General features: G+C 48.4%; 1 protein-coding gene across 2 annotated transcripts in view; it reads left to right on the top strand.

The window, feature by feature from the left end:
- The first annotated feature begins 3,936 nt into the window (after positions 1-3,936).
- The window catches only part of LOC106855368 (carboxyl-terminal PDZ ligand of neuronal nitric oxide synthase protein-like), a 28,362-nt gene continuing 12,570 nt past the window's right edge, over positions 3,937-19,728 (top strand). For both annotated transcript variants that reach the window (XM_088177469.1, XM_088177470.1), the window contains exons 1-2: positions 3,937-4,074; positions 7,623-7,694. In XM_088177469.1, the coding sequence (XP_088033595.1) occupies positions 3,970-4,074; positions 7,623-7,694 (177 nt within the window). In that variant the 5' untranslated portion in view covers positions 3,937-3,969. The remainder of the gene's footprint in view (positions 4,075-7,622; positions 7,695-19,728) is intronic.

Genomic DNA, 19,728 nt, shown 5'->3' with positions numbered 1-19,728 from the left:
CTCCTGCCGGCAGCAAATTTGCAGAAATACTTCAGTGTACCCTTTTGAAAAAGAACACATTCCTCAAGTTATTGTTAAAAAAATAAAAGTTATTCATGAAGAACTATCCATCTGTGTCTGAAGTCAATAGTTCCTTTTGCAACGATGGTGAGTATCTCCTGTCAGTTTTTCTTTCACAAGTCCATGAGAAAGCAATTCTCTATAAAATGAAAAGTCAAAAGAAAACAAATCTAGCAAACAGACTCCACTTGGAAAACGTCCGTGGTGGAGTTATGCTTCAGCCTGGATTTAAATCCATATACATCACTCCGTGCTGCCCATGTTTATGTTCGACCACAGAAGATTTGTGGTTGACCTATATATGCAAACAAAACATTTGCTGCATATTTGGGGTGGGGGGATTTGCATGATAGAAGATGATGAAAATATGCATAATTGTAGATGACATTTTTCATTGCCAAGTCCTGCTGCACAGCCCTTTGGAGCTGGCCATGCATGAAAGAGGTCTGCAGTCCTGACGGGCAGATTGCCTGGCCGTGCCGCAGAGCTCAACCGCCGAGACATTGAGCTTCTGTTTCTTCTTGAGCAACACAAATCTGGGGTAATCATCTCACCAAGCAGCCCCTGTGCTCGCAGAGGACACGTATGACACTCTGAAAGCTCAGTTCCACATGTCACCTCTGAGTTCACCTCGTGTGGCAGCTCAAGACACTCAAAGATTTTGTTCAGGAGTTCTGTATTCTTGAAATCCCCAGTGCATCAGGGGTAACATCATACAATTTAGTCAACAGCAGCTGGTTTAGCTGTTCTTGCCCCCACATTTCATCCCACAGCAGCATTTCTAAGAAGTCTCCTGGTGTGTTAGTACACTGGAGGCTTCGCTCTAAAAATTGCACCAGCACAAGTAAATATTAATAATGTTGATACAGTGGCATGACAAACCCAGATCTCCTAGGACAGTAAGCATGCACAGACCTCTCAGTTCTTATGTGTGATATGGAAGTGTTCTCCTGTAACAGAGGTTTTGTCTGGCTGTCTGGTTGCTCTTCCTATGTCACATCTTATTTAACATTCAAAATCTCTGCAACTCTGCTGTGCAGAAATAAGTGCTTAAAAGGGTGAGCAGAAAGGAGGAAAATTCCATGGCATCAAGACCAGGACTCCTCCTTTATCTGTGAAGGTGGATTTGGAAAAATCTGACAGAATCAGACAGGAGCAAAAGCTCCCTTCCCTAAAAACCAACCAAGGCACTGATTAAAGAACACGCTGCATGTAACACCCACCACCCAATTTACACCACATTCAAGGTCTCTTCAAAAGATGAAGCTATGTAAGAAGAGGGACTTCCATGCAGAGTCCTGGGGCAGGCAGAAATGTGCACCCATGTAAGAGAAAGAAGGAAATCTTAAGAGCCTGTGCCCAAGAAAGAGAGCTGATACAAACCTGCAAAAACACTTGCAGCTCTGAGCCAAGAAGCTGTCTTGGGGCTTCACTCCTACTGTGTTCAGAGAATCGGGACTTTCTGTGAGTGCTTTGCACATCAAAGGAATAACTCACTCAGTACCTCCATGTGATGCAAACACCCACCATGAGGTTTGGCCAACTGTTCAATGCTACCCAGGGTTTGTTTATACTAAATCCGTGACGATGTCCTGTGTAAAAGCTTCATTCCACATATTTGCCCAGTTTCATTGTCCAGAAGAAAAGGCATACAGCTTTCTTACTTCCAGTGGAGTCAAAGAATTGTCTTTGCCCAACAAACAAACTAGAAAATTAACAGCTTTTTAAGTTTAGCAGCTTTCCAACTCAATTCTCGAACTCAGATCCAAGCCATTAACCTCAGGAGATTTAAGCCCCATGAAAAGTTCACAGAAGTTCATGAACAGGGAGTATTAAACACCTCCATTCAATTGTGATCTAACAGAAACTGGCACTGCAAGCTTTATTAAATAACAGTTGCTTTCTTTTTCTCAGGATTCCCATGAGATATTTCTTTCCTCCTATCCAAAGGATTTTATAATCTGCGGGATACTGGAGAGCAACAGAACGGAATTTAAAAGACCATTCTTGTTATTTCATCCTGTTCTTTCTATCAGATTTAAAAATTTATCCCAAGTGAAGTCCATATGCTCCCACGTATATAGGAATGCTCTTGTGGCAATGGGAGGGTAATGAGGAGAAGCTTTGAGCAGCTCAGCACGACGGCAGGTTCCTGCACGCCTCAGCTGAAATGCAGTATTGCAGAATCAATGTAGACACTCACCAGTAGTGGCTGTGTTAGGTTTTTCCCCATATGAGTTGAGCTTTGCTGGCGTTAGCATCAAAGGAAGCAGGAGCATAGGCTGACTGGGTGGCATCTCCTCCTCCTTGGGCTTAGGAGAACCAAAGACCTGAATGTTGCTCAATCAGTCCAAGGACATTTGCACACAAAATCTAGGTTATTCATTCAGGTCAACAAATACTTTTTTGATCGAGATATGTACAAGAGAAGAAAAGTGCCATGAAATTTTCTAAATACACACTAAACATCAGCAAAGACCACATAAAAAATCACCAATGAAGAACTAAACCAATGCATCTGCAGGCAAGATGTGTATCTAGAGGAGCATCTTGGACAGAAATCAACTGACAAAACCCATACTGAATTATGCTGTACAGAAAGGGGATTAGCATAAACTTGTGAATATTTAAATGAGGAGGTAATGTAGTTCTATAGATTAGAAGTAAAGAAGACTGTCTGGAAATAGGAAAATCTTCACAAAGACAGAAGGCTGACCACAGAACCCTCCCCAGAAAGAGCTGCTAATACTTCAAAATATTTGAACATGTAGGGTCATAGTCTGTGAACCAATATTAATTCCTTGGGCTTTTTCTCCCTTTCTTAATTATAGGTTTCTGGATTCTTGGCTCTTGCCCATCTCCCACTGCCTTACAAGTACTCAGAAATGCCAAGAAGCTCAGGGTGATCACGCTGCTGAGATGGAGACTGGGAACTGTGCACTGTCTGCCTGGGGTCAAACTTTTCTTTCTTGCAAATGCAAAAGCCACATAAAAGGTGGTGTCCAAACACATTCAAACACCTGGCTAGGAGCTACTTTTATGACTCAAAAATTAATTTGGGGCAACCCAGATGAGATCCATTGGTGGACATTGCTCCACCCTTTGGATTCTACACAACTCACATTTCTGATCATCTCTGTAAATGGAGCGTGGTTGTACTAACAGTCAGAAGACAAACCTTGGTCCTTGCAATCACAGCTGTGCACATCTCATCCCTTACCTGTGCTGGTGCCCGCTGAGGAATGCCATGCTCAGGTGTGCCAGAGTGGCATCCAGGTGCGCTCACCTGGGCCCGGCAGTGCCTCGCCACCGAGACACAGCTGGAAGGAAAGAACACCGTGAGCATATGGGGTGCCGCAATTCCTGAGAGAATATTGGCACAGTGGGGACCGACTGCGCGTCAGGATTCTGAGAGGGGATGTGCTAATTTCTAACAGAGCTGTAAGTCACATTGACACGAAACACACATCATGTAGGTGAGCAGTCATTCAGGACACCGCTTGGAGATATTTGATGAGATCCCCTCTCCGTCTGCTCCAGACTAAGCAGGCCCAGCTCCCGCAGCGTGGCCCTATAACCGAGCTGCCGCAGAGCCCTCACCATCCCCGCGTCCGTTCCAGCCGCTCCAGCCGGCGGCTCCGCGGCGGGGCCGGGGCGGGGCGGCCGGGCAGGGCCGGGCCGGGCCGGGCCGGGCGGCTCCCACCGCCCCCCGCATCACATGAGGGAACTTCGGGCCAATGGCGCCGCGCCGGGGCCGGGGCCCCGCTCGCTCCCGCGGACGCTCATTCAAAACGCGGCCGGGCTCGGGTGCCCGCAGCCCCGCACGGCGCCCGGGGCTCGGCGGGGCGGGCGCTGCCGGCCGCGATGCCCGGCGGGGCCGCGGGCTGAGGCGGCCGCCCGCCCGCCGCCATGCCGGTGAAGAACCGGTACAACCTGGTGGACGATGGCTGCGACTCCCGCGTCCCGCTGCACAACGAGGAGGCCTTTCAGCACGGCATCCACTTCCAGGCCAAGGTGAGCCCCGGGCGCGCTCCCTCCGCGGCCCCTGGGCCCCCCTCCGCCCGTCGCAGCCCCGCGGGAGGGGGCCCTTGGCAGCCAAAACCCCCCGGCAGGTTCCTTTCCCCGCTTTGGCTGGGGGTCTCTGCGGGCTGGGCTCCGGTGCTGTCCAGCAGCCGCCGGCGTGGCACCCACTGGCCGCGGGCCCGCTGGCTCGAGGCCGGGCTCGCCGTGCCCTTCCAGGGTTATTCTTCAGCTCTGCAAGTGCCCCTGGGCCACGCTGAGGGAGTCTAAAGAAAACAGCAGTCAATTATGAAAGCCTTACATTTAATTAGCACAATCAAACAGGTTCTTGCTCTTTTCCTAGTATTTTTGCAGCTGTGTAATCCTTAGACGCTGCCTTGTGTGCTTCATTTGGGAGCTGCTCTGGAATGACCCCTCTTGACAGCAGCGTGGATGCTGTCCCAGGTGCTCATCCCTGCCTGATCCAGTGCCTGTCCTGTCCTGCTGTGCCAGGGTGACAGCTCGCTATTCCCCTGGAAACCAGCAGATTCCTATGTGCTGCTCAAATAATAGTGCCTTACTCCAGCTGACCCCTTCCCTGCATGGAAAGCTGGACAGACAAGGTCTGCAGCCTTCAGGCATCAGAAAGGAATACTGATATTGTCAGAAATTCCGTATTGATTGTGAAGAACAGCCTGGCAGCACAGCAGCACTCTCAGAAAGTGACTCCATTGGAATTGGCATTCTGTAGACAGCATGGGGAATGGGTTTGTAATTCAGCTGACAAGAAGAATTGCATTTTGCTGGAGCAACTCACAGGCTCCCTTCCCCTCTTTGCAGGTGGCCTAACACAGATTAGAAATGGAATTCACGCCTGCTGTCTCCTGAGCTGGAAAGAAGGGGCATATACATTCCAATAAAGCTTTGAAATATGGATTTTGTGCCTCTTGGTTTTCCTGCTGAAAGAGCTGTAAGATTTAAGCAGGATACAGGATGAATCTGAATAGACAGCTAATCATGTATTTTAAAAATTTATCTTCCTTAGGGACGAAAACATTTAATCTGTGATTTCTCTATTTAAATTAACATTTGCTGTGCTGCAGACTGTGCTGAGGAGAAGAGGAATTCTTAATTTGATTTTTAAAAGATGGGAAGCAACTGTACCTTTAACTGAGTGAAACTGGCTTTTCAGATTGACAGCTCCAGGCATCCAGAGCTAGCGAGTGGATAACACCCTGTTAGGGTGTGTGGCTCTGGGATGGGGTTTGCATTACCTTAGTAACGTGCTTGCTCAGTTCTGCTTTACAGTCTGTCTCTTCCAATTATGCTGCTCATTGTGGGCACATCAGTCAGCTGCCACGCTGACAATGACAAGGCTGCAGCTGGCTGCAGGTGTCTCGCACCAGGCAATCTTACTGACCACACTCCCTCTCTAATCTCCACATTCCAAACTGCCTTCCTTCCCCTATAATCTTCAGGAGGGAGCTGCTTGTTTGGGCAGAGCTTGGTGTGCTGTTTCATGAGTTTCATGGCTCTGTGTGGAGCACAGGTATCCAAACTCTGCAGCCAGACCAGAGCAGGGAGTTTGAAAGAATCTCCTCTAGCTCAGCAGTCCCAGCTGTCCTCTTGCCCCAATTAATTTGTCATCAGGAGCATGTCCTGTTCCCCACTGCAGCTCTGCTGCTGGCAGACAAAAGGCCAGCCAGCTGCAAGGAGCTCATCTGGATTTCCAGTGACTGTCCTGATGTCCAGCAGAGCAGGGAAGGAGCTCTGCACATTACAGATCACAGCAACACAGCTCTGCCCTCCCCACCAGCCCAGAGGGAAGCCCTGGCTCTGCTGCTCCATTCCCTGCTGCCCTCAAGCTCTGGTGCTCTGAGCTTGGTTCTCCTGTGATTTACCAAAGGCTACAGATGAACTTAACTGCTCTTAAAAATGCCATTTTGCACAGGCATTTAGAGGAGCAGCAGCAAAGCCAGATGACCTTTCAGATTGCTTGAGGTGTTTATTTCAAGGCAGGAGAAAGAGCAGTAAATACTGAGCCAGGACAGCTCATCTCTGAAAGCCCTTTTAAGCAGACATTTTACAAGATAAAACCCATTGCAATCTGCAAGTAGTACAGTGGAGAAATAAATCCAGAACTATGTCAGTAACCACAATACCTATGGGGCTGTTCCAGGGAATTATTTTGTCTCTGTTCATATATATATAATATAACCCTGAATGTTTGCAGGGACCTCCTGATTAGCTGCTCCTTTTCCTCTTCACAAGGGAACAACTTCCAAAAAATCAACAATTTGTAACCACACACTAAAAACCAGACACACTTCATGAACTAAATGCTCCTGGGAGGGTCACTAATCTCTGTGAAGTGCCCTCAGTCCCCACCAGTAACAGCAGAGAGGGGCTGTGTTACCCTGGGGGAGCTGATGGACCCCACTGGGCCCCCACCAGCACCAAATCCAGCACCTGCCCTCAGCTGCCAGGGCCACTCCCAGCACAGGCTGTCATCACCCTCTCACTCAGTGACATTCTCCCTGTCCTCCCCAACATGCCCTGGGCGTGCAGGTATTCCCTCAGAGCTGAGCCACACCACAGCGTCAGCAGCCTTTGCTCCCCACGCTGTGACTGTCCAGGACACCACGATTTCCTCATTCCCCAGGCTGAGCTGGCAGCTCTGTGCCTCCTCCCCTCGGCAGCGTGGGGCACTCCTGTGACCGTGCCACGTGTGCTGTCACCGGTGCCACCTCCTGCCAACAGGTGCACGAGCAGGTTCTGCTCGGGCAGCACAGGAGGGAGCAGTGCCGGCAGCAGGAAGCTGCCTGCAGGTGTTCCATGCTAACCTGTGGAGTGTGGGCAGTGTGCTGCCATTCTGTTCAGGAGAACAGGCAAGCAGCTCAAAGAGGCTGTAACTGGTGCAGGGGTGGGGGTGATGGGAGCCTGCCATGTCTCAGTCCCACTAAGAGACCCTGCTAGGACTGGTGCAGGCACTGGAATGCAGACACTCACCCCCAAGCACTATAGTTAGGACTGCAGCTCCCCTAAGCAGGGTTTTAGGACACAGATTTGGGGGGGTTTACCAGGATTCTGCAGACAGCTGAGCTGGTCCAACCAAGCAGGGACAGCAGCATCCAGAGGTAGGGTGGTCCAGACTGAAAACTAGAATCACAAGGCTTTTCCAGGAAAGGTGCTTGTTGCACATCCTGGCAGCTTTACAGCTTTTATGTGCTTTTAGTTTTGAGCCAGTCTAGTAAGGAGGAAGAAAGGATAGACGGTCCCATTTTCAGACACACGGGATCATGACTCAATTAGCAGCAGACGTTGCCCTACAAAGCACTGGTAAAGGCACATCCAGAACCTGAATGAGGTCAGAGCCTCACACCTGACCTCAGAGATCCCCAACTTGATAATGTTATCTACAACAGATATTCCTATCCTGGCCTGGGTCAAAGGAGTCCATGCAAGGAAGGACTAAATAAATGAGAAATACTGTCTGTTGTGAAGAAGCCCACAGCATGAACTTGTGCATTACTGCACAGACATCTCACTGTTGTGTCTTTCAGTACATCGGGAGCTTGGATGTCCCCAGGCCCAACAGCCGTGTGGAGATTGTGGCAGCCATGAGAAGGATTCGGGTAAGTTTAGAAGAGCTGAGCCCACACAGAGTTAAAGGTTACATTCCCCAGAGTGACTGTTCCACATTCCCTCCAGCCTTTCCTATCTGGAGCTCAAATCTCAGCCCAATCAGGTTTGCAACAAGCTTCTCCAGAAATTCCCAAGGCATCTTAGCAGAGGCCCATCCTGTGCTCTTTGCAAAGGGATCAGTCAACAAAACTCAGATGTAACTCCCTCTCCTGTGCTGAGCAGCCATGGGGCTTCTCCTCGAACCTGAGAGATTTATTTAGCCTGTTTGGAATTTTGTGCGTGTGAAGAATAAGCTGGACACAATGTACTCCACAAAACACTTGAGTACATTGACAGTTCCAAATGTACTGTGTTATATATTGAAATATCAGTACCCTGACAGGTGTGATTGATGTAAATCCCATCTGACTAGACTTTGTGGATTCTGCTGCTCCTCGAATAATTTGCTGCTTTCCCCACGCTCCAATACAGTTTTACAGTTCCTGTTTCTCATCACCAAGCCTGCTCTCTTCCTGCTCTGCCCCTTTATTCTGCAGAGCAGCCTGTGAATGGTCCCCAGATTTAGCTGTGATTAGCAGGGTTGGGTGGCTTACATCTGCTTCGTGTATAACCAGTTCAAGTGCATCTCCCCCAAAAGGCAGTGCAGCTGTTGTGTCTGGCTGAAGTTTTGCAGGGGTCTTAATTCTGAGGCTGTTCATATGTCTCACATCAGCTGAAGCAAGTTTGAGAATCTTCCATTTAAAGCTTTGAAGGGATTATCCTATTTCCCCCCTTCCCCCACAGTGTTTAACCATCTAATTTTCCTTTAGAATAGTGCTTTTTAAACATAGCCTGTAACTGGCTGGGGAGCTGATGTATTCATCTCCAGCCAAGCTTAGAAATGACATTCCCCTCCCTTTGCCTGCTCAGACTATTAGCACAGCTCTTGCTCAAAACACAGTGCAGCAGCAGTCTAAATTGCTTGGTTATTTATGGAACAGGTGAATATCTGTGGGAAGTAAAGGCAATAGGTGAGGACTACCAGGGCAGTTTAGGTGCTGGCATTATTATTGGCAATTTTTCATCTGAATCAATATTTATCATCAGATTTGACGCTGCACTTCTGCTGATCTATGACACCCTTGTAAGAAAAAGCAAACAGTATTTTAATATCACTTAAAATAAAGTGTCACGTTCTGTTTTCACACCTGCTATTGCCACAGTGGTACCTAGCCCAGAGTGCAATAGCATGCTTGAGTATCACCAGAAACATGTAAAAAACCAATTCTGCATTCCTGGGTGCTGTCACTTAATCTTGTCACACAGGATTTTTAAAGTAGGCATCCAGTAATCTATACTGAGTTTTTAATCTTGGAAACCCATTCCAAAAAGGGAGGGCTTCCCTTTTCATGTGCACATTGTACAGCAGGATCTTATTCAGACACTTCCTGGCTGCTGAGCGGAAGATGCTCCTCTATTGAAGATAGTTAATTGGCACTGATCCTTAATTAGAGCATAAAGAATGAACTGGGAGGTCTTTGAAGAGAATTCTAGTGCACAGAGTACCCAACCTAGGAACTGAGGGGAGATTGGGGTTATTTATGTAGCATTCATTTGCATGCAGAGGCCTTGTCTGTACTAGAGTTTTTTCCCATGGACTCTCAGCAGCACCAGTTACAACTGGGAGGAAACAGTGGAAGAAGCTCCTGGAGGAAATGAGTATTTTGCTCCTGTGTTATTGTGAGTAGTCGTGCCTGTTTGCAGTGCAAGAGTGAGTGAGGTCCCACAGCCCTGCCAAGTGTTGGCAGGGGCATGGCATGGTGAAGCTTTCATCCTTTGTGCACTCCAGTGTTGCACTGGAATTCTCCACTGGAGCAGAAGAGAAAAGTCGTGCAGTACAAGCCCCAGCCCAGCATTGCCTGTGCTACTCCCTGTGTTCTGTGCCCTGGGAGGAGGTGGGAGCCATCCCACAGCTCAGGAGGGCTCTTACTCACTAGAGCGAGCAGGGAGGAGGATGAGGAGTCACAGCTCTCTTTTCCAGGCTGTGTCAGAGCTGGTTACTCATCAGTAAATTGATACAAGCACCAAAACTGCCTTGGAGGGAAAGACTTCAGCTGCTGAGGCCTCCAGGTGTCCTGAGAGGGTCAGAAGGAAAGCAGTAACACCAGGTGACCAGTCTGCTCCTTGGCACGTTCTGTGTTTTGTACTGGGCTCTTTTATCAGTTCCACATGAATTATAGCAGGGATTCTGGATCAGTGGGATTCTCCATTCATAAGCAGAGCAGTCTTCAGGACATTACTCCTGGAGAGCCTCAAATAAGTTTTAGCATTAACCTGCTGAAATCGTGACCTGCTCTCGAGCAGTAGGTATTTGAAGTGCAGTCTCTTAGTAAAACTTAAATCCATATTCTGAGCTGAATGGATGCTTGTAGAATTGCTAGCAATGCTCCATTAGTCACACATTAGATCCCATTTCATAACAGACTGGAAAGCCTTGTCTCATCATGTTCTATGCTTCCACTGGAGAGAATGCAAATGCAGTAGGTAGAACAGGGAAGCTGCTGTTCTTAGCTTTCCATTATGCAGAGCTAGACAACTTTAAGTTTGCTAATCCTCCCAGTGGATTATTAGCTGCCTACAGCTGCCATGTTGTTATTATATGATCAGAGTTCAAGCTAATCCCTCTACCTCTTGCCCTGGCAGGGGAGGTGATGAAATGAGTTTGCAGCTTGGATAAATACACTGTACCCTGACAGGCACAGCGAGGGCCTGCTTACAGAGTCCAATTCACCACACAGCTCCAAGCACCCCGGGCAGGTGTTCCCCCAGCTCCCAGGGAGCAGCAGCTGCTGCCTACAGCTGCCCCAGGCCATCCAGGTCTGGGTGTCTGGCAACTCCCATGCTCTGTCAGCTTTCTGCTAGAGCTGCCTTGCTGCTGGAGTGGATCCCTCTGCAGGTATTGGAGCCTTCTCAGCACTCCAGGGAATTCATATACAAATCAAGGATTTTTCCTCCTCACAATTCAAGCAGCAGCTAATGTGAAGATGGGTTTTGTAAAACACAAAACAATTCCTTGAAGCTGCTGAGGTTGCTTGGAAAATCTTAGCCTGGGAGACCAGGGAATGGATGGCTTCAAGTGCAGGGCTAACATCACCACATGTCCTGCATGCATTCCCCAGAGGAGGAAGTCAGCTGTTCCCTTCCCAGAGCACCTCTACCCTCAGTCCAGCACTTCACAGCCAGCTGAGCAGGCCTGGTGACATGCTGCTATTTTGAGTGGTGAGTTGTACAAGGACACAGTAGGAGTAAGTGACAAAACCTGTCATCCCCACAGACAGCAATTCCCCAAGACACTCCATTTAGCTACCTATAAGGCACAGAATCATTTTCCTTGGAATTTGCACTTAGGAATCTCTGACTTGGACCTAAGCAGGTATTGACACTCAGAAAGGAGCCAGATGTTGGATTATATAATCATTCTATAAGGGAACAGCCAATTGGTGCTGTGCCCATCCAAACACCAGGATGAACAAACAGGAGGCAGACATCCAGACTAATGTGTCTTCTGTTACCTCCACATTTTTTGGGCTTAATTTAATTGAGAAGCCTTTTCCCCCAGAGGCCAGTGTGCCAGAGAAACAGAAACATTTATAAATCTCAACACAGGATACATGAGAAGTTTTCATTCTCCTTGGAATGAAACTGGGTTCTCACTTCAGCCTCCCTCTTACCCTGATCATTCTTGCTGCATCCATCTTTGAGCAGAGCCTCAGCACTTTGCAGTTTCTCCACACAGTATATGAGTGAGGAAGTGCAATCCAGCCACACTGTAAGTCAGACTGACTGCCAAGTATCAACTGGTAGTGTTGAAGTGTGACATGACAGCAATTTAAATCAGGATGAGTAAGTTACAGTCCTACTGCACAAACTTCTGAAGCAGAGGCAGCAGAGACAGCTACAGAGAACCTGCCTCTGCACTCCAGAGCTCCCAGTCCCAGAGCTGGGCTGGCTCACAGCTCCTTGCACTTAAAGCCCTGCCAGGCTGTAAATTCCAATGGTTCAGGAGCAAATGTGGGTGTGATTTATCTGCTCTTCCTACAGGGGAGGAACCATAGCTGGTTCTATAGCTGGCAGAGGGCAGGGAGACTGCCTTCAGCCCTCTCAGTTTAATTTATTACTCTGTGACAGGTTTCAGAGGTAGAGGTAGAGATGTTTCATGGGCTTGTCTAGAACACAATTCCCTCAGCAATTCCTCAAGCAGGCACGTCTCACTTCAGAAGTTCACCTAGAAAATGCTGCATGGATTCCACTGACATTCTGCATATAAACCCTTCCTGGATTATGTTCAGAACTATGTTTTCCTGCTAGCTTCATGTTAATCTGAGAACAGAACTGCCAGCTGATGGGTTTCTTGGTTAGTCTCTGCAGCATCTCCCTCGACAATGAAGTTATTTGGTCAGCTGTAGCTGAGGCACAGACTCAAACATGGAAGTGCAAACTGCTGGAGCACTTGCCCTGGGGTACAGACCTCTGTAGCTGCATGCCAGGAGCTGTTGCTGTTGGATGGGAGTTTGTTCTGCTGCAGTTCCTGGAGGGTTTTCCCTTTCAGCCTCTTTGGAAGAGAATCCAAATGCTCAGCTAATGATAACCCTGGGCTGTGACAGACAACAATCCTAGTATCTTAAAATATTTCAGCAGCCTCAGACTGCTGGGGTGGACCTTTCTTTAGCTCTCAGAACACCATGCACCTTCCTTTCATTTAAAGAAAGGTTCAGGAGAAACAGATGACAGTTCTGACAAGGTTAGAGTGTGAAACACAGGCATGTCTTCCTCTTTCTCCCCCACACTAAGAAAACATTGTATTCACCCCAGAGCATGCTCCAAGAGAGCATCATTTTCTAGGATACCTTCCTTGCATCTCTGGAGAGCCATGCAAGGGTTGTTTACCCTGCTAAGTGTTAGACACAGCCTATGGCTCCAGGAGAGAGCTGTGGTTACAGGCAGCCAAACCAATGTACACAAGCATGTACAAACTTGCTCTGGCACCTTCTGCAGAATGTCTGGTGTCAGTTCTGACTCTTCTCCAAAGCAGAGGTCTAAGAAAGGCTCCTGTACATGATCAGCCCACAGGGCTGCTCAGCTCCAGGCCCCAGAAACACCAGTTACCCTCAGGGTCCTGTCCATGAGACCAGGTATCTGAACCAATTTAAGTTTCCTACCACACAAGATTAAGCTAATTGGGTTTACCTTCCCAGGCCCTGGCAAAATACAGCAAGTGTTTTCAGGATAGTAATTAAATGTTAATTACAGCTAAGTTTAGCCCTAATGCCTCATTAGTTTGTTTTCCTCTGTTTGTTTCATCTGTAGCAGAGTCTCCTGCACAGGGATGGGGATCAGGCTGGGCTTCCCAGGAGGCAGGAGTCCCACCATGTGCTCTGAGGGCCTCTGAGCCTTGCCAGAAAACTCTTACCTGCTCCTACCTGGGGCAGGCAGCACTGAAACCACCACATTCAATGCACAGCCCTACTGAAAAGTATTTTACTGCTCCACACTATAAATGGCCCCCAGGTTTGGTTCCCACAGTCTGTTTCCTGGTCTTTATGAAGATACAGGATGACAGGGATGCCACCTTACCTTAAGGGATAACAGACACATTATGGGTCTTACCTGCATGCAGCACAGGATGCTGAAGGAGGTGAACCCTCTGGCAGAATGTCTGGCAAGAATCCATTTCTCCAGGCAAAACAAGTGGCTTCAGCTTGAGTCTGCAGGAGCTGCAACCTCCCAGGCACTGCTCCTCACCCTGCTCCCATCCCACCTCCAGGCAGGGCTTCCTGCCCTGCCACTGCAGCCTCTCCCCCTTCCCAGTGTGCCCTACAGCACCAATTAGCCAAAACACCAGGTGGGACAAGAACTCCCTGAAATCTCCATGAAAGCCCCAGGAAGGGAAGGGTGGCTCATGCAGGTGCAGCTCCTTAGGCCTCTGTCCATGTGTTCTCTGGTCCACAATCACCTTGACAGGCTCCATCAAATGTTATTTTCCTAGCCTTACAAAAGATTAATTTAAAATGTGGAAGCTGTCTTTCTAGAACAATGGAGTCTGCCTTGTCTCAGACAAACCCAAGCTTGTTGTACCCATTTTCTGCTGTTCATATTATCTTACAACAAAGGGAAGAAGCTCTTAATGAGCTGTTTCTGCAGTGGCATCATGCACAGTTTCTAGGCAGCATTGTGTGACTTTGGTGGAGAACTGACTATGCTCTGCTCGTGTGTCTTGTGTGGGAGGAGAGGAAAAAAACACCTCTGAGATTACACAAGAATCCAACCTTCTGCTCACTGCTTGGGGAGGGTCTCACAGTGCCATAGAGCTGCCCCACTGACTTAGAAACTCCTGCGGATTTCCGCCCTGCTCATCTCCAACCCTAAATCACCTCTGGACATCCTGCCACAGAATAATTAGTTACCTTCTGTCACTTAACCTCTGAGCTGAAACGAGTGGGGACTGGTCAAGCTGTGAATGCAGGCCACTGTGCCAGAAGAGAGCTGAGGGCTTTTTCAGTAGCCACTGCTATGACCCAGATTTTGAGGAGTGGCTGGTGACTAGAGATGCTTCAGTTCTTCCACCCTGTTCAGAGTGCAGGGTTGATGGCAGATGGGTGGAGAGGCAGAGGGATCAGTCAGTGAAATGTGTCATCTCCAGGCAACAGCGACCTTTAGTGCCTTCCTCAGAGCCCTCAGAACTCCAGGGCTTCTCCAGCGAGGGGGTGGATCCAGTCGGGCACATTAATTCTGTTTTGCATAAGAGTCATGGTGGATTGGAGTTTAGTTGAAGGCTAATAAAAGCAGCATTTAAATGGATAAAAGCTAAATTAAAATGATAGTGCTAAATAGAACAAGACAGAGCTTTTTGTCTGATGCTGAATCTTGGCAATGAAGCAGGTACCTTTTAATTGTAAAATAAAGTGGCTTTAACAGTATTATCATTATATTACTGCAGTGTTTAATTTCACTAGCTAAAATATCACTGTATGAGATCTCTGCAAAGCTTTTATCTAGTTTGAAATAAAGAGACTTTTTCACCAATTATGTTACTGGTTGTAGAGTATTACAGAGATGAAATATAATGGCTTTCAAATTACATTCTGGTGAAGAACACTCAGCCACGACTCAAAGCTGCTTCTTTGTTGGTGCCTGAAAAAATGTAATTGAGAAAGGTAACCAGAGTGTAGAGAGCACATGGGATTGGCTTGGTAACAAGGAACTGCCTAAATCTGAGTGACAACTGCGGGGGCACAGAGCTGGGGCTGCCCCTGGGGTGGAGCAGAGACCCTCCTTGTGCAGGGGTGGATTTCCACCAGAGCAGGGTGATGTGTTTCAGGAACAAAACAGAATAGCTCATGAAGATACAAACACTTAAATCTGTCCCATGAGTCTCTCTCTGTACAGAGAAAAATCTGAAAAACTGCCAGCCTGTGGCTACAGTGTAATCCTCATGCTTTGACTGAGCCTTTCTGTTCTCAGGTTGAGTCTGTGCTGGACACAGGACGAAGGCCAGGCCCAGGGCACTGCAGTGGCAACATCTGTAGATGTTGCCTTGATTTTGTCACATGCAAGGGCCCTTTGTACTTCATGGATCAGTGCTCTGAGGAGAGGGACCCTGAGGGACTGTGACCACAAAGTCAAATTCAGCCCAGTAAAATAAGATTTGCTAACAATAGCTTGGTTCTACGCTTGCTTTCTTCAGTCTGCTTTTGCTCTGTACTAAATGAGGCCTGAAGGCAGACAGAATCCGTGCTACTTTACACAGTACTTTGACAAGCTACTTCATGTTTTGACCAAATAACAGTGTGATAAATCTATAGCATAAAAGATTGAATGGGTCCCTGGAAGGAAGGATGCTTTGATGAGGGAGCAGGGATTTTTTAAAGGCATTATGGAATGGTTTTCTTTCTTTCCTGCAGCAGTGATTAGACATTATTTAAATGTCCTTTCCCTGGACCAGATGGGTTATTTGGACTAATTGGCAGTCGCCTGACAGCTTTCAGGACACCTGAGTCACTTCCCACTTCCTCCATCCTTCTGTCACTGCTGCTGCAGAGATCCTGCCTGGATAGATCTGCCTAGGACAGGATGTGGCCCTGTGCACTGAAACATCCCAGGCCAGGGTCCCAAATCACCCTGTTCCCTGCACAGCCAGGTCCCATGTACTCCCTGGAATCCCACCAAAGCCTCTGAGCTCCAGGCTTTTCTTCCTAAAAATCGCATTATTTTTATCAGATGAAGAAGAGCAGAGGGACATGCCCAGGCCAGATGCAGTGTGGTGGAGGATGAGGCAGTCACAGCTGCTCCAGGAGGGTGTAAGGCACACAGGTTCTCTGCAGGCTCAAATGCCACCTTTGAGTGTCCTTTACCTGCTGCAGGGCCACACATGGCTCATGGAGCACTAAAGGTTCAGTGATCCCACAGCACCATGGAGCTGCTCAGTCCTGCTGCAGCCTGTGCCCTGCTGTTAATGATTACAGGGCATAAATTTCCATCCCAGGCACATGTTCCCATTTTCATGTTGTGGCCCCCCAGAGCAATGCTGGTCTCGCTTCCTTGAATCCCAGCTGGTGGCAGGAGCTGTGAGCTGGGCCAGGGGACTCTGTGTGGGGTTAATCACTGACCTGTGTGTGAGCAGTGCAGGATGCATTCATGTCCACAGCTTCACACCTCCTGCTCACACCACTGCAAGCCCAGGGACACGGGGAGCAGCACTGGGGAGAGAGAGGAGCCTGTGATGTTCTGGTACAGTTTTGGTGACAAGACCTCAGTGACAATAAATACTGAGAGCATAAAACCCTCTTTTTCATAATTTCCATACCTAAACCCAGGCTTTTCTCTCATCATGATTCACTAATCTCAGTAGCTCCCCTGAGGCTAATAGAGTCCTTGAACTGCTTAATATTCTGGAGTTTTGGAAATGACACAATTAGACTTGAATTTTCTTTCTCTTACAGTAGTAGTCTTGTTTCCAAATTTGAGTGAAGTTTCATGGACAATTTGAGGAGAACCCAGAGACTTTCCTTTAAATTTAGGAACTGCGGTTTTATTAGCACTAAATAATTTCTAACCAAGGCCCACTTGGAGAGAAGCAGCATGGGAGCTGTGCTGTGCCTGGCTCTGCTCAGGACTGCACATCTGGGTAATAGTCAGGTCAGCCTGGCAGGAGAGGCCTGAGCTCCCTTCTGTCTTCACTTCTGCTCTATTCCAGGAATGCAAGAGCTCATGGACAGATTGCAAAAGACATTTGTGCCACCAAGATTCTAATGTCAGTGGGAATTAGGAATTACGTGCTTTAGGAAAATCTCTCCTAACAGTTGCATCTGAGCATTGGGCCTGACTGGTGATTTTCCTAAGGAAGCAGGATCTCTCAGTACTGCATGCCAAGCCTTTACCAAGACCTGACACCACAGCCCCTGTGGTGCTGACCCCCTCCAAGCTCAATGGCCTGTTCCTGGCTGGAATTGCTGCACTGCTGCTGCTCACACATGCAAACACATCCTTTCAGTGCAGCACCCAGAGGTCAGCTATAAGTCACTGGGTTTTCTGCAAGAAATGTTTTCTCAAGTGGAACTGCTGGAGATCGACAGTATTAACAGCTACATAGAAAAAGTCTCCTTGCCTGGCAATAAAGCAGATTATTTCTGTCCCTGAGTGTCTCAAACCAGTACATAGCAAGGCTGTTCATGGGAGTTGCTGGCACTGAGGTGTAGAAAGGTTCAGCTGCACCAGGGGCTTGAGCTAACAAAGAGCTCTTTGCCCTGCAGGAGAGAAAAGATGGATTGCACCTAGCAAAGGAGTCCTGAAGCCTGGTCTGCACACAGCAGCACACTCAGCATCCCCCCATTGTCATTCTGGTCTAGTTTGTAATCAAGTGCTGGTTCTGAATGCAAATGGAGATCTTGTCTTCGTTCTAGCTTGGATTCTGCTTGCCCAAAGATAAAGGTGCCAAGTCCAGCTTCCTGACTCTGCTGTGAAAAGGAAATGCTAATTTCCCTAGTAGGTGGCTAGGAGAAACAGCAAGACACAGAGCTGGAGGACAGCACCTGAGATGCATATGGGGTGTGATAGCAAGGCTGGAAGCCAGGAGATGTTCCCTCCCTGCAGCATTTCCACAGAGCAGGTGTTAGTCATACAGATGTAGCTTCTCCAGATTCTCAACAGCAAACTAGATTGCTCCTTCTCCTTTGGATAGGCATCCACCCTGGGAGGACATGCTGAGCACCCTGAAGTCACCAAAGCTTTCAGGAGGAGGCTGCAGAGCAGCACAGTGCTGGAAATGGAGAACCCCAGCAGGTCACCCCTGGCCCTGTTGGGAGGCAGGGCTGGGTTGACTTGGTTATCAGGTGGAACACGTGGGCACTTCTCTGCCCCTTCTTCTGAACCTGCCCTGCCTGCCCCAGGTGTCAGGACTGACATTCCCTCTCCATCCCTGCACTCAGAGCGTGGCTCCCTGCCTGCTCTGGCTGCCTTCACCTCCACATTGCCATCCTCCTTCCTTGGACTACCTGCACTAAAATAGCATCCTTACATAAACACAGAGTCTTGCATTATTTAGAGGCCTAAAATCCCAGCACCTGCCTTTGTCAGAGCCTTGGCAGTGGGATTAGGTTTTCTCCCCGTCTCTGTGCTCTGCCACTGAGTCCCTGCCAGGACCCTCATTAAGCCCCTGCCCCACGCTCTGCATTGATGGGCCCTGCCTGGCTCCCATGGCCACAAACTGCTGGTGGGCTGAAGAACAGCACCACAAACACACCTCTGAAAAGCCACAGAAGAACAAAATTGGCTTTTTATTCTCTCTCTAAACAAGCAATAAACACCAACTCTCAGAGACAGAGCAAAGCAGCCCTGTTAATCACCCCTGCCCCATTTCCCTCTCCTGCTTCTGAGGACATCAGCTCCCCTTTTCCCTGTCTGCACAGCCCAGCCAGTACCAGGAAGAGAGCCAGGAGCATCTCCCCTGCCATGGCCTGTCAGGCTCATGGAGAGGGGTGGGTAGGGACTGAAAGTACAGCAGGAATTTTGGAGCAGGCAGCAGAAATCCTCAGTTGCCTCCTGCTCCTGTCTGTACAAGCAGTGTCTGGTGGCCTGGCCCTGCCAGCGAGGTGCTGGGTAGCTGTCACTTGGCAGGGGCTGGCTGTAACCAGAACAACTGAATGAATGAAGTAGAAAATGAATATCCTTGCTTTGTGAGTGAGAAACAGACGTAGAAAATACTCTGTTACCTTCCCACAGCCATGCAGGGGGTCTGGGGCTTTTTCATGGAGCTCTGAGCTTGCTGCAGAGTCCTGGCTCCTGCTCTTCAGAGCTTTGTTGTGTGAACATTGATGGACAAGGTTTAAAGCAATCCAATCTCCCAACTTGCCTCTTGTCCTACATACCAGACTGGAGGGCAGCTAGGACATGAAACATGCTCCAAACCAGGCCCTTCTCTGCAGGGCCTTGTGACACAGATGTTTGTAGGGAAATATGGAATTACTTGAAGATATTGCAGTGTATAATTGCAACTTCACTTCTCAGGGTTATTTCAGGTGAATCTGACCTGCTTCTAATGAAATTAGCACTTTTTATCTGCAGTAACCTAGCAGCTTTTTCAGGTAGGGATATTTTCATGCTCCTGTTGGGCTGGGGTCCCAAGACACTACTTCATTACTGATGCTAATTAATCATCCAAGGCACTGCGGATGGAAAAGGTAATTTGTTTTCTCCTGCAAAGTGAATAGAGGTAGGGAGGAAAATAAAACTCAGCTTCCCCATGAGCTGGGCTTGGCCTGCCCTGGCAAGACAAGGACTGAAGGGCCATGTGTGGGAAAGCTCCCTATTAAACCTGGGGACAGCAGGGAGCTCCTGGAAGTGACAGACACACAATGGTGCTTTTGTCAGAGAGGCACCAAAGGCCAGATGATGTCACCTTGCACTGGGCTGTGAGGCTGCTTGTGCCTCTCAGGATGCAGCTCAGCAGTATTGCACTATCTCTTCCACAGGGAGGAAGCAATGAAAAGG

The sequence above is a fragment of the Sturnus vulgaris genome, chromosome 22, assembly GCF_052056855.1.
Source record: "Sturnus vulgaris isolate bStuVul1 chromosome 22, bStuVul1.hap1, whole genome shotgun sequence".
Lineage (NCBI taxonomy): Eukaryota > Metazoa > Chordata > Aves > Passeriformes > Sturnidae > Sturnus > Sturnus vulgaris.
Note: the sequence above shows the minus strand (reverse complement) of the source record. Positions and strands in the feature narration are given on the sequence as shown.